The 16,018-nt window shown below is 33.4% G+C and overlaps 1 protein-coding gene across 3 annotated transcripts in view; it reads right to left on the reverse strand.

The window, feature by feature from the left end:
- The window catches only part of Bka (FCF1 rRNA-processing protein Bka), a 63,407-nt gene that overhangs the window by 19,369 nt on the left and 28,020 nt on the right, over positions 1 to 16,018 (reverse strand). For all 3 annotated transcript variants that reach the window (XM_090407358.1, XM_090407359.1, XM_090407357.1), the window contains 2 exons: positions 9,697 to 9,769; positions 1,363 to 1,450 (listed from right to left, as the gene is read on the reverse strand). In XM_090407358.1, the coding sequence (XP_090263484.1) occupies positions 1,363 to 1,450; positions 9,697 to 9,769 (161 nt within the window). The remainder of the gene's footprint in view (positions 1 to 1,362; positions 1,451 to 9,696; positions 9,770 to 16,018) is intronic.

Raw genomic sequence — 16,018 nt, forward strand, 5'->3', positions numbered from 1 at the left:
AGGAAGCAAGAAAGATGAAATAAAGGAAGGCCAGAAGTTACATCCTACAGCCTTAGCAAGGGACCAGAATACTTAAGTGTTGCTTGTGCAAGAAGAAAGCTTCTCAGAGCAGGAGGAAGGGGCAAATCACCTCCAACCACACCACAAATTGCTCACAGCACTTCTGATCTTTTATCAGATGGATATTATGAATATCCTCAACAGTCTTGATACTAATAAATTCATCATAATATATTAATAACGGAATCACTTATGTTAATTTAAATATCTTTATTTCTAAAATTCTCGACTAGGTTTTATAGCCATTCTCAATACAATTATAGGAAAACACACACAAAAAAAAAGAACATGTCAATTCAATTGAAAGCACGTGATATTATGTGCACTATCGGCTGCAGGGGAATAGCTCCATCTACATTAATAGATATCCAAAATAAATTACAATAAAATAATTTAGTTAAAAATGAAATTAAATATAAACAATAAATTAATTAAAAATTAAGGAACATGAATGGTGAGTATTAGTCAGTACAACTTCTCAAAATTGTGAGTTTTAGACAATCATTTTTGTTCAGGTTTGGGTCGTGACAAAAGCTTCACACCTTTCTTTGTACAGTCTTTCCAGAAAAAAATAACTTTTATATAACACTTTGGTTTTGTTTCACTGAATTCTATGTTGTGTAGATAATGCATGGCTTGCTAAACCAGATTTGTTGGGTTCTTGAAATGAAATGTATTTCTGATGTTCTTCAAGATGAATTTGTGCAGAATGACCAATCTGTCCTTAATAACATAAGCCACAAGAGCCAGGGATTCTGTAAACTCCAGGATAACAAAGAGGAGGACATTTTTCATTAGGAGGGATAAGGAAAGTATTAAGTTTTTAAGTATTAAGACTATTTTGACAGATTGACTTACAAGTCTGTTTCCATCCAGTTCGCAAACTTAATACCTTCCTTATCTCTAATGATCCCTAATTCTAACATTATATTTATTGTCTGATAACAGTGTGGGTTCTAGGGTTGATTTTCTTGAGATTATGGGATGAAAAACCAGAGTTTCTGAGAAAATTTTGAAAAATAACAGAGAATTATCATAGCAAAATACATATATCTAGAATCTTAACTTTGTGCTTACATTTTAGTATAAAAATATGATACCACTCGCAACCCATTTTTTACAATTGGCACAATCGATGACAATAATAATAAACTTTTTTATAAATTATAAAAGATAAATATCTGTAAATGGCACAGCCACCAGGATTTAATAAATAAACATTTAAATACTTCTACAAATAATAGAAAAAATTTCTACAATATCATAATATATTCTTCATAATGAATATAAATATAACCATACCTGGGTAACTCTTTGTACAATGCAGTCATCAGCATATGTTCCCTTATGAAGACACGGAATTCTCTCAAATCGAGGATCTTTGGCTATCCTAAAGAAAATACAGGCATTAAAAATCAATTATAATCTAGCAATCTAATCAAAACATCTAGCAAATGTGTGTGCACATTTTCATAAGATGGAGGATCAAACTGTTCAGAAACTCTCAAGGAAGAAATTCTTCAGAATTTCTCAGCTGCCACTGACCACTGTTACTGACTATTCAAAAAATTCAACACAATGACGAAACTTAGCAAAACAAATGATAAATGATTTGAGAGGGAATATCAGGTAATTTACTGCTGATGATGCAAAGGTGGGTAGAGCAATAATTAATAGACTGACAGTTTGAGCAAAAGTTAATGATTGCCAGTTTATTAATGTATCAAGCATATTGTTAAGCACTTTGGGATGAAAAAATTACAAGTTATGCATTACATTAAGACTAGGGAATTTGGAGTGATGCTGGGCAGGGTGTCAGTGTTTGGGGACATATTGCAAAAGTAGCCTAACAGCTCATTAATTGCTTAACACTGACAAGAAGAAATAAGGAGGTTATTATTCTTGCTTCAAGATGACCTGTTATTTTCAAGTTGAAACATCTAGCAAATAAAAATCTTCTATTTTCATTTGTTTCATTGATCTTTGTATCTATGTGTTGACACAAAGTTCTCATCATTATAGCACAAGTATCACTTAAACAATACACAGAATACTTCTATAAAGAGAGACTGAAGATCAGATCACAAAAATCATTCAATAGGTAGTGTGAGGATGTGATAGAATCCTATAAGTTGCTAAATGGATAGCCTGGGCACAAGAGAGAGAGAAAACAAGAGGTTAACAAGGATGTAAGGACTACATGCTTGGAGAGTGCTGAATAAGTACTGCTGATGATAACAGATGAACTGCAACCAACAAGAGCACGTGTCAGTTGTGTAGATGGCAGTTCTTTTGAGTCAGCCTGATGTGAGATTGAGGCCAATAGGACAAGTAGCAACCATTATAAAATTGGTTGCTACTATAGGTTAGAGATGATGTGGAATATATATATCAGCAGATTAGTACAGTGAGTGCAAGTCGAGTAATTATCATGGGGACTTCAACTTCTGAGACTGGAAGGAGGAAAGATTGCTTGGCAGGAAGGAAAGGGAATTTATACACTTACTGAGAGATAATTACTTGAAGCAGAATGTGACAGAAGGGACTGGGGTATGAGAATGTTGGATCTTGTTATAGGATCAGAAGACCTGTTCATAACTAAGGTGGCTACACTGCCTCTGATTGCAGAACGTGACATGTGGTCTTGTCTTGGAAGGTAGCAAAACATGAGGGAAAAATGGGGCCATTAAAGGCTTCAGCTAGATAAACAGTTCACAAAAAACTGACTGGAGCTTCTGAACCTAATGTTCAATCCACCTTCATGTGGTGGGACCCCACGAACAAATGAGAATAAGCTGGTAATTCAGAACTTTTAACAAACTACATTCAATGTTGGCTGAAACCAAAGCATACACTTCTGCAGGACAACATAATAATCATAAATCATGGCAGGGATACTGTCTAGTAAAGTAAGAGCTTACTGTTTGTCACAAAACCAGAGCAACAGTGAAAAGCCAGTTGCAAACAACATCAGCAGAACTGAAGACAGTCCCCATCAATGTAAAAGGAGACAGAGTTAGCAAAGGAATTACAAAATTATGTACTGATATAAATATAAAACAAAAAAATAAAAGATTTACATTGAAGACCTAAAGAGCAAAGCAAGAAATGAATTCCAGGTTTACAGAAATGCTCTAGGAAAAGGCAGAACTAACATGCAAATATCCAGTCTGGTTGGCATTATCCACTTTCCAAACAACAAACTGTGGGCTTGAATCCCACCATTAACATAGATGTTTGTGATTGTGGGAGGTTAATTTCATCACCTGATGTGAGACCATTGCGCTACTTGTTAAGAAGACTGAAGTGATGTGGAAAAGTTCCACATTTGGTATCTAGAGCAGGGTTTCCAGATTATGGAAACCTATAGTATGTAAAAATATAAAAAATTCTTATCTTACACAATACTAACATACTATATAGGTTTACAACCGTTCATGAGTAGGAGTTGCATGAAAAAAAAAAAAAAACTGTTGATTTTAGTAAACATAGGCTAGTCATTACAATGTACCAGCACAAAGATGTGATGAAATAAGTTAAGAGATCAAGATGGAGAGTACACAACAAACATCTTATTGCTTACATTACTGTTGATGATAATGATATCTTCAGATGGTCCATGAACATGTAGCTCTGAGCAGGATAATCCTCATAAAAATGAGGATCACCTGATAGATTAATATGCAAGTAAGTTGTGAAAAGAAAGTTGAATAACTTGAAGATGATGTCAACTACAGATATACAAGTTGTTGGAAGTTTTTCACTTGGTTATAAATTAAATTAAAGATGCCAAGAAATTATATTCTTATTTAATCCTTTATCCAAGTGTAAGCAAACAAAGTTTGTGCATGATGAAGTATCTTCACAATTAGGCTAGTTGTATATAGAAGCTAATGACTTCAAATTAATTGCCTCAGTATCCCATAATACAAAAGATGCACATCCTTTAGATTGTGTATAATGCTATGCATTATGGGAAGGGCCACTACTCAAACTGGTTTCAAACTTTTCACTACTTGTATATGGATATATGGCTCCTGCATTTATTCAACCTTGGTATCTCTCTCTCTTCTGGGTCTGGCTCATGCTGATGAGACCTTAATAAAGCTCAAAACCAGTCTGGGTAGTGGCCCTTCCCATAATCATAGCATTATACATGTCTGTAAAGATATGTGCATTGCATTATGGGATACTATGGCAATTAATTCAAAGTATCTTCACAACTAGTCTACTTGTATATAGAGGCTAATTGTGATGATACTTCATGCATAAACTTTACTTCATTTGGATACGGGATTAAACTAGAATATAATTTCTTGGCATTTTTAATTTAACTGACAAATATACAAATGATCCAAAAACAATCTTATTTGAAAAGAAGAACCAACCTTAAATGAGGTGAACAGTGATAGCAAATATCCAGGAAAGTGAAATCAGGAGTACATTTCAATAATGAATACAAAAAGCCATTGAACATTTGAAATGCAGAACATCTTGAGTTGATGATATTCAAACTGAAATGTTCAAATATAGAAGTTTTATAATGGTTATTCTGAATAATACTATCAGAAGCATTATTTCATAACAGTTACATTCAAAGGTTAATTTGATAGCTTGGTAGGTTAAGTGGACAACCTGTGTAGTTTTCAACCAATAGGCTATGATTTCTAATCCAACCTTTACAATAGCAAACTGAATTTCATACAAATGAAAGCAGACAAAGGTAATTGAGGGAAATTACACACTGAGAACAGAACACAAAGGAAATTATGAGAAATAAAACAAAGGAAACCGTGAGAAACAGAACAAAAGAAATGACAGGAAATCATGCATTGACAATAGAACACAAAGGATTGGCAGGAACCATACAATAAAGTACACAAAATAACACAACACAAAAAAGTACAAATGAACAATAATGGGAGACAAGAAAGAACTAGAAGAGAATGAAATTATAAAAATAAAAATCCACTAAAATTTTGAAATGTTACAGCAGCTTAAATTAATGTCACTTATCTGAAATCTTCTGAATGAACCAAATATGTGCAGACTGTACTATTAAAATTAAAAATTTAGGTCACACACTTAAATTCTAAATCAGAAATTTAGAATTTTTTTTTACCTTATGGATAAAGAATGTTTCAAACAAAATGAGGCGATTCTTTAATTCAAGTTTTAAGAAAACAGTATCAATTACGAATTAATCAAGAAAAGAGCATCAGTTTTTGTCATCATACTGATATTATGAACATCTGTCTAATTAGGAAGATGACATTCACAGCAACTGTCAATCACTTTTCCTCTCCTTTCAGGTTGAATAATGCATTAATGTTTACCACTTGTATCCCCTTCCTCTTTGTAATTAGAGGTGACCAATTATAAAATTGACTAACAAAGCTTTCATATTATTTTTGATTTTAATAGTACAGACTGCATATTTAGTTTATTATGATTTCAGGTAAGTGACTTTAAGCTAATACAACATTTCAAAATTTAAACATTATTTCTGGATTTTCATTTTTATGATTTCATGCTTTCTTATGTCCCATTATCGTATGTATTTGTATTTTTTCATGTTGTCATTTTGTGAGCTTTAGGTATGGTTCCTGCCTTCATTTTTATTTGTTCTGTTTCTTGCATTTTTTTAAAAATTTCTTATGATTTCTTTTGATTTATTTGTTACAACTTCCTTTTCCCTATGATTTCCATTGTTCTGTTTCCTGAAATGTATTTTGTTCTCTTTCCTGCCATTTCTTCTGTTTCAAGAAAATGGAATTGGGAGGGGGGAATCTGTCAGTTTTTTTTTTCTTCTTTTTCTCCTTCTAAATTCACTACAGTGAATCTTGTGCTATTACAAACTGTCTCTGGTCCCTATGGGTATAGGGATCAGAGACAGTTTGAATATAGCCATTGCTGTAGCTAATACTGAATGTAGCAAATATTAGTAGGGAAGCTGTTGGAAATAGTAACAGATGTAGTAGAAAGTGTGACATTAAATCAGATTTTGCTCAGCAATTTGCCTATGTAGATAACTTTATTCTCTTAAGACTTCACCCCTGTAAGATCTCTTTAACCAAATGAAATGACTGCTATACAGATTTGGTATGAAAATCTCAAAAACTCTCATGATGTATATGTCAATAATAAATTTATAAAACAAGTGAAGGCAAAAAACAAACAAACAAAAAAACAAACAAAAGCAAACAAGACAGTGTTTAAACCAATTTTAACATACAGAGCTTTAGTGGGAACAAAACAATCAAAGGTTAGAAATAAGAAAATATGAAATGAATATGAAAGTTTGTTCTGAACTCTCATATCATGGGGTAGTTAGCAGACAACTTTTAAAAAAAGAATGACAATAAAAGATAAGCTAGATATCTGAATAAAAAATAATATGAAAAAGACTTGGAAGGGAACCAAGATCTGAACAGATTGATGCAATCTGGAATTGTTTTAGAAGACAGAAATAAGAGCTAATCATATTAGAGCCCTGACTAGTAATGAACCAATTTGAAAAAAAGTACCGATACTGTGATTCCTTCAAGGGAGGAGAATCACAGTATTTTGTGATCTTCTCCCCTTGAGGATACTTGCCACTAAATGATGAATATGGTAAAAAGAGATGAAAGATGTAATGAGAAAGAAAGATCAACAGATCCCAGAGACATCTTTATGCATACCACTGTCAAACTGGGCAATCAGTCAAACTATCCAAAATTAGTTTGAATATAGCCATTAAGTGGTACATTTTTTTGTCAGACATATTCCTTTATTCAGAATACTCTCTGATCAGCAGTGAAAATGACAAGGCCTAGATTGCTTTCTTGTTCTGCCATTTAGGTTTCCAACAAGATCATCTCTCTTCTCTGGGAAAGGGTTACTAGTTTATGAAACTTGGTCCACATGATACTAATGTGATATAGGTTTTCAATCATTCATGACTGAAATTCTCATTAAAAATGAGATTTCGAACCCCAAATTAGTTTTGGTTTTTTTTTGCTCTCTTTTCAGTTTTTGTACCACCTTATACTTTATAATGACTAAAAGAATACTCGACTTCTTTTCTTCTGGTATTTTTACCTCAATAAAAATAAATTGTATTGTCCAAATTTCCATTCATCTGAAATCTGTTCCATGAATGCTGCTTGAACAGGTTTCAATTCAAAAAGTTTATCCTCAAGTTAAATTTTGGCTGTTATAATTATTTCTCTGTTCATTATTGCATCAATAAATAATCTTATTATTACTGAGAAGTATCTCACATATTTTTGATATTTGTTCTGCATTAACAGCGATTATGCAAACTTGTACCATGTAGTTTTTCTCTTTGTACAGTTTTCTCCCAAATAATAGTTTATACATTGGTGGTGGTGCCTACTTTTAGTTCTGCTGAGATTGATCAAAAGCTGACTTTCAGATCTTCATTCTGTTCTTCAATGAAATGCATAACAGTGCCTCGTTTAAAGGCAGAGGACTCAACAAGCAGGATTTTTGATTGCTATGCAATCATGGTTCATATTTGGGTTTGAGGCAATTTAAATGCCATTTAATTGTTTAAATGCAAATTAAATGTCTCTGTAGGTGAGTTACATTGCCATGTGTCCCTTGCCTGTGAAGATATTTTAAATTCTTATCTGTGATAAAGGAAATTTATTAGCCCTTCTAAGGTCTAATTTGCAAATTGCTCGTGCAGATACTTTGTAATCAGTACAATAATACACTTTTCGGAACGAAAAGATGACATTTGTTCAGAAGGACTAATCAGTTCTCTGTATTCCTTATAGGATAATGTAGGTTTCTTAGATATCTAATTCTGATCAATGAGCTACAATTAGAATTTTATTACTTTTTTTTTAATGACAATTCCACCCACAAAAGGCTTTTAACCTATAGCACATCAGTCCCATATGTAGACAGATAGGATTAGATAATATGGAAATCTTGGCATAGAAAGCAAATACTTTTTTTTTTCCAAAGCCATTTCAGACCACGAAAAAGACAATGGTGGTTTCAAACAGGTAATGAAAATCGTTTCCCATCTTAAGACTTCCACAAGCATCCACATTGCAATGGGATTTAAACTTACAGACCATAGATGAAACAGCAAGGACACTATGCACTTAGCCAATGAGGCCAGAAATTATATTAAACATAATGAAACACAAAGAACAAATGTATATATATTTTTTCCTTTTGCAACTGTGATGTGTGCTAAATTTATTCATATTCTGATCTGTTTAATAAATATTATGTACAATTCAAGCTCTCACACATTGTTCACCATAAAAATCAACACAGTTAGTATTACATTTTCATTGATCTACAGATGTCTTGTAGGATTACTTCCAATAACAAAATGATATATTTTGTAAATTAACAAAGAAAGAATTAGTTTTCACTCTCAGATGAAGAAGCTCATCAACAAATTTAATCTTTCACATGAGGAAATCACAAAGTAACAATTATATGCCACTCAACCATTTCCTTCGCCTGTTCATAGATGAAAAAAAGGCTGCAGACCTCGAGGGAAATATATAAAGGACATGGAATCCTGGCCTTTATATATCCCCCCCCCCCAAAAAAAAAAAAAAAAAAAAGAAAGAAATCTCAGAGGAGGATCAAATGTGATGCCTTAGAAGGCCATGTGAGGGGGGGGGAGGATGCTCTTTCCAGTCAAACCATTTGCAAATGGCTCATTTCAGTGCTTTTGGGTGCTAAAATAATGTGCAGACACTGCTACATAGGAGAGTTATCCCTGTGCTATCCAAATATACTGCATAATTTTGCAGTTTATTCAGGTAGAAAGCTATTACTTATTTCTGTAATGAAGAATAGTCAAATCATTCTTCTTTAGATTCAGGGAATCTGAAGTCAGCAGCACACCACATAGACTTTTCATTAACAAATTCAACAAATGAATAGGTATACTTCACTAGAAACATGAAAGTAGCTTCATCAGAGAAGGTAAATGGATAACTGGCATTATCTATCCACAATTACAGATCCAGTATGAACACATTCATACTGGATAAACTCTTCACAAATGAGTGTCATAAACATTAAGCTGCAGTCATTTGTGCATACATAATAACGTGTATAGACCATGAAATATGCAATTTGTGACTCTGGTGAATGGATTTATGGGGACAATGCTAGAAGATAAGGTATGACAACCATACCTCCTCTTCCTTTCTTTCTCAATACAGAATCAGTTTCCAACTATCATTTATGTCATACCACTTTGCTATATTGCTCAGATGAATCTTATCCAAATTCCTGTCTAAATTCACTTTACAGAGTAACTTGCAAACTTGAATTCCTTACTTTGTGAGCTACTAAATTTTAGCAAGTTTCTACATTTGTCATTAAAAATCCAGTGATTCTATTAGTTATGAAATATATAATTTTGTGACTGATAATAATTCTGCCAGACATCTGTATATATACTAACATAATGACCTTTTTAGTGCTAGTTCAGTTATTTGTTTTATCCAGTAATCCATTCTGAGCATTTAAATAAAAGTTTTTTAATGCTTAGATGGTGTTATTCTAAGGTCTAATTTGTAGAGCATGGTATTACTTTATTACACTATTATATTTCAATTTACACTGAATGCTCTGAAATAAACTCACTTGAGAGCCACTCGATATTTACTACCCAGTTTCTCAAGTTCACCTAGCACACAGTCTGTAACATATGGAATGCCTGCAAAAAATAAAAAAATAATAATAATAATTTTTTTTGGTATTTTTTTAATCAAGTCTTCTAGAAATTCATATTATTAAATTGTGACCTATTAGAAATAGAGAAAAGAAATTAAAGGAAAGAAGAAGAACTTGGATGATGTTCTTATCTCGATATATTTGTAATAAGATCTGAATGTAAGAAAAACTTACATACTCAGACATATATTGGAAATATAAATAAGGCATTCAGATGTTTCAATTTATAACTCAATAAGTTATAATCCAAGAAACATATCAACTAAGTAATACTATTTATTACCTTAGTAAGTTAGAAGGAAACAGCAAACTATTGTGAGTTTTTAGAAGTACTTGTGAAGAACTACTTTCAAGGATCCTTATAAAGTATAATTTAGTGAATACCCCCCCCCTCTCCCAACAGTCAACTTCACTTCCATGTGTTACCTTCACCACAGATAAACAGCTACCCATTTCCCTAAACAAGTGTTTACCAGGTTCCTTGCAAATTCTCTTAATTTGGACAAAGTCTTCTGTTGAGAACAGTAACAGTCTGTGGGAGCATCAACTGTATATCATCTATAAAAAGTCATAAAAGTTAAAAAGAGTAACAAGAAATCAACACTCACCACAGAATCTTCTGCTCACCCATCTCTTACATTATTACTGTGTTACATTGAATTTGAATGCTTAAGAACTATTACGCTGCTCAGACTTAAACTAGATTGGCTGTGTTTGCTATCTAAAATTTGGGAAAATCTGATACTTATCAACTGCATTTTTTTTTTCTTTTCTAATTATATTGCTTATATACCAACCTTATATTTATCTACTGAACTCCATTGTAGTTTTTGTACCTTTTTGAATTGTCAGTTGACTGAAGATGATCTGTAAATTTTAGAATGAAAAATCTGAATTTGTAACTCAAAAACTTTATTAAGTTATAAGTAAGAATAGACACAGGAAGTGTCCTGTGTCTATTCATAGTGTGTCAAAGTATAAAGGACACAAAGAGGAAAAATATATATATATATATATATTGAACTTATTAATATTTCAACAGTTTTCTTTTCTACCTAACATGTTAAAAGCACAAATTCTTGTTTCAAATACTTGTCAATTGAGACAAGTACACAGTACTCGACTAGATAGTTGAAGAAATAATTCAAATTGTAAATGACAACACTTGTGTGATTACAACACTAATTGTAACTGAAAAAAAGAACCAATGTCCTAACAAGGTACCATCTAGGGACTAGATAACCATAAAGTTAATCTGGAGAAATCAGGCTATATCTGGTCTCAGAATGACCATCTCCCAGAACTTTGGCAAATTAATGCAGTTACTTGTTGAGGTTAGGAGAGTCCTTCATAGTCAATGTTGATTCTAAAAATAGTTTCTCAGAGTGCTTATTTTGTAGCCCAGATATCTACTTCATTTAATCCTGTGAGAAAGAATATCTAAAGCATGATCTGCCAGTCCTAACTTGCCACACAGATGATCATTATTATTACGTGACACCTCCAAGGAGTCCAAAGACTCATCGAAGGAGGGCACTACTCTATAACTTTCTGTCTCCACCATTCAATCCACGAACTACCATCATCATCTACACCAACACTATCTACCGCCCACTACCACCACTAGTATTTTCACAGACAATCACAAACATCCATGCCAATGGCGGGATTCAAACCTGCAACCTTTTGGCTGGAGAGCAGATACACTAGCCACTATGCTAAATTGCAGATGAAATTTTTGTGTTCCTTAAGCAGATGTTATTAACTCATCTACTGGTCTATTCAAAGGAGACTAAAATGAAGGCACAAAGAACTTTATACACTCCAGGATGTGCAAGAGGATGAAGTTGATCCTTAGGAGAATGGATAAAAGATAGCTGCTAGCTGAATGAGTTGTTTAAAAGTGGCATGGAAATTATATTTGTAAAAAACTTTAGCTATATTTCATAATGTGTTCTGAATATCACAACAACAATTTTGCTGTGATCTTATGTGTTGGTTGCAGGGGGAATGAAGATGCATGCAGTATTTTATCTATTATGAAAGGGTTGTAGCCAGTGGTTTAAAAAAGTGTCGTGTCATTTAAACAAATAGCTCGCGTGTAAATGTTTTGATGCCATACTATTGGGTTGAGTGATGGTGCAAATGAATATGCAAATACCTTTCTCTCTCTCTCTCTGTGTGTGTGTGTGTGTGTGTGTGTGTGTGTGTGTGTGTGTGTGTGTGTGTGTGTGTGTGTGTGTTTCTACAGAGTTTTTTCATTATTCTTTTCTATTTATAGAAATTATTAGTAATGTCACTAATGTGTGTAGAAATAGACACATTTGTTACTTTCTTTTTCTATTGTGAAATGTATATTTGGATTTCAGCTGTTTAGATGTGCTAAAAATGTGTCTAATGTGTGTTTAGGGCATGAGGCCAAAGAGCAAAGTTATTATCTACATGGAATAGTCAAATTACTGACTGATGTGTAGCTGTATTGAAAAATAACTGGAATAAATGGTGCATCTGAACCTCTAACAGACATTCTTAATCTTATTAAGTCACATTTCCCCTCTGACATATTTGTATTGGTAAAATTCACTATTGATACTGGTTATTTTTCATAGAAAGGTAAAATATACAAACAGCTTAATAAGACTCCAATATGCTTCCCCTTCTCCCCAACTAATTGCTAAATGGAATATTTTGAAACTACACAAGCCAGTAGCTTAACTATGCTATGTAGATGATAGGTTGCTCTTTGGCTTCGTGTCCTAAACACAGACACATTTTTAGCACATCTTAAACAACCAATATCTACATGTACACAACAACAGAAAAAATAACAACTGTCTTCCCTTTCTAGATACATTAGTGACACACCTACCTAATGGTTCATTATCATTTTCTATTTATAGAAACCCACACATATACAAAGATAAGAAATTGCACCCCCATCCCAATAATATGGCATCCTCAAAACATTTACAGATGGAGCCAAAGCTATTTGTTCAAATGACACAGTCCTTGCAACTGAGTTCAAGAATCTTGCCAACACTTTAGTTGGCAACCCTTATAAAATAAGGACTGCCAATCTTATAACCCTTATAAAATACTGCATGCATTCCTCTCATCCCTCCTACAACCAACACACAGGATCAGGCAATGCCATTCCCATCCCTTATATTCAGAGTACATCAGAAAAGATAGCTAAAGTTCTCTACAAATATGATCTCCATGTCCTTTCCAAACCACTCATTCAGCTAGTTACTATCATCCATTCTCTTAAGGAACAACTTCGTTCTCTTGCACATCCTGGAATGTATACAGTTCCTATGCCCGCACTTTTGCCTACTTTGGACAGACTGGTAGATCAATTAACTGAAGAACACAAAAATTACATCTACAATTATCGATACAGCAAGTTGAGACCATGTTCTGAATGTTTCTTCGCCCAGGATTACAAGGAAGAAGACATCCATGCAGCACAGAAGTTGCTTTAGGCCTGAGAGACTATTTTAGAATCAGCTTAAGCTATGAAGCACTCTCCCAACCTCAACAAGTATGACTGGATTAATTTGCAAAGATCTGAAAACAGACATTCTGAAACCAAATATAACCTGACTTCTCAAACTTCATGGCTATCTGGCTCCTACAGGGCACTTGTTAGGGCATTTATTCTTTTTCCGTTACAATTGGAATTGTTTCTACAATTATCTAGTTGAATGCCATATGCTTTTCACAGTTTTAACATGTATTCTGAAGATGATGGATATAAAACCAACAAAATATTAATAAGTTCAATAAATTAATTATATATATATTTTTTTTCTCTTGGTGTTGTCTATACATATTGTTGAATCTATGTGTTCAAAGTTTTTTTTAAGTAATAAAACCATTAAATCACCCATAAATGTCTACAAAGCAGATTACTGTTTGGCCACTTGTAACTACAAAAATGACTGCAGACAATCACAAAAAGTCACATTTTAAATAAAAGCATTAATTTAGACAAAACACAAAGTTACTTTCCATATATTTTCTAGTTGTGTTTTTTTCTAAATGATTACCCATATCCCCTTGGAAAAAAAAAAAGAAAAATGAATTTCATGCATTCTAATAGCACATTTCTTGGCAATTCTGCATGCTTTCTAGTTTCATTTTCCTCTAAATGCCTATTCATATCTCTCTGAAAAAATTACAATAATTGCACACTTCATACTTTACATGAAGTCAAACAGAAAACTTCAACTTCTGTGTTGCACGACACTGTCTGATCAGAGGAAGATACTGCCATCCATAGGATTCCAAAGCCAAACAATGCTTAAGGAATATCTGTACAAATATATTTTTGATACTTTTACATGCTGAGAACAAGAAATTTTTATGGTTCCTTCATATTCTAGAAGTAAGGATATGCTTGTTATGGAATTTTTTTAAATTTCCAAGGAAATGACCTATTCTGTACTAATATCCTACCAGCAACTCATGCATCCTCATCATTTGAATAATGTTTCCAATTTTTTTTTTAATTAAAAAAAATGCAATTACATTGAAAAGCATTACAACAATTTTTAAGAATGTTCTGAGAAGAATTTCAGAATATCTGTCTTCTAAATACATCACATTTAAGTTTCTTCTAAAAAAGAAACTTAAAGGTGATGACTCCAACAATAGTATCATTGCTGAGAATGTGAAGCCTTTCTGTGATGCCCAAATTGGAGAAGGGGGTAAATGTCAGTACTGTGAAAGTTAACATATAAAATATTTTCTAAATTTCTGCCTTTGAATTTTGCAACTTTTCAACTGTAGGTTTGATATACGACACAAAAAACTGGAGTCACTTAAGAATCAAAGCCAGATATGCAGGAAGATGCACATAAGCTTTTAAGGAATTGGGAAAATTGAGAGCTTCTGATCTAATATCTAATCCTCACCTTCTCATGGTGCACGCCAATAGTTAGTATCTACCTAGATACTGCATGAATGAGGATGGGCTGACAATAAGAATATAATCTGGTTGGAATTAAGGTGACCAAATTATATTCTTATTGATTTAAATGAAAATAAAATAAAGGCACAACACAGCCTGTTAAACAAGGCTTAGATCAGCTATTAGGATAAACTCCAACTCAATCGGCAAAATTCAAGAATGGCACCATGATTATCAGAAGAAAAACGGAAAATAAGTGGAAATTAGCAGAAAAACTAGAGAGGTAACATCCTGACATGATAGATGTTACCAAAACAAAAAACGGCAGAAACATGCAAGACTCTTCTTAATAACAAATTAAGATGTTATATACAACTAAAATTATCTGAGAAAACAAGGAGTAACTACAGTAATCAACATTAAATACAAAGATAATTTTCCTGAGTGGGAGGCAATATCAAGTAAAAAAATGTGCAAACATCAGATTGGGGGTGCTTAAGGGTCAAAGCTGTATAACTGAGAGGAGACCTCCACATAGCCTTTAAAGGAATGCGGAGAACCGATCAGGGCTTCTGACCTAATGTCCAATCCTCACCTTCTCGTGGTGCACCCTGTTGGGTATCTACTTGGATACTGAACAGATGAGGGTAGGCTAGCAATCTGGGATTTAGCCGACCAAATTGTATTCTTATTGGTTAAACCAAAATATAGAATGATGGTACAACATGACAAAATTTCATGCCGGCTGGGGCGTCGCCTGGTTAAACAAGGCCCCGTTGTTTTCGCCAGGGAACCAGGGCGAACAGCGAAAAGTCACCTACTGGAACAAATCTGAAAATAAACCCCAACTCAACATCACCAGAGTTAAAGATCGGTACTATCAACGTAAGAAGCCTGAATGGCAAAGAAATGGAGCTAGCTGAGGAATTAGATAAGTACCAGATCGACATAATAGGGGTGACTGAAACAAAAAAGACCAAAACTGGTGAGATCTTTCTGAACAATAAATACAAAATGTTATATTCAGGCAATGACAATCAAGGAAAAGAAGGAGTAGCCATAGTATTCAACACAAAATACGAGGCTAATCTTCTTGAATGGCAGTCAGTCTCAAGTAGAGTAATGTGGGCAAATATGAGAATGGGGAACTAGACAATGAGACTTATTTGTGCCTATGGTCCCACAGAAGGTTCTACTAAGCCAACTGAATAAATTTATGTAGAGTAAGACAGAAATTAGTCAAAACACAAAACCAGCTATATACAAGACAGTGTTCAAACTAATTTTAACTTATGAATTTGAGAGCTGGATTAGAAA

This window comes from Typopeltis vanoorti, chromosome 17 (assembly GCF_054136105.1).
Source record: "Typopeltis vanoorti isolate ZY-2024b chromosome 17, IOZ_Tvanoo_1.0, whole genome shotgun sequence".
NCBI lineage: Eukaryota > Metazoa > Arthropoda > Arachnida > Uropygi > Thelyphonidae > Typopeltis > Typopeltis vanoorti.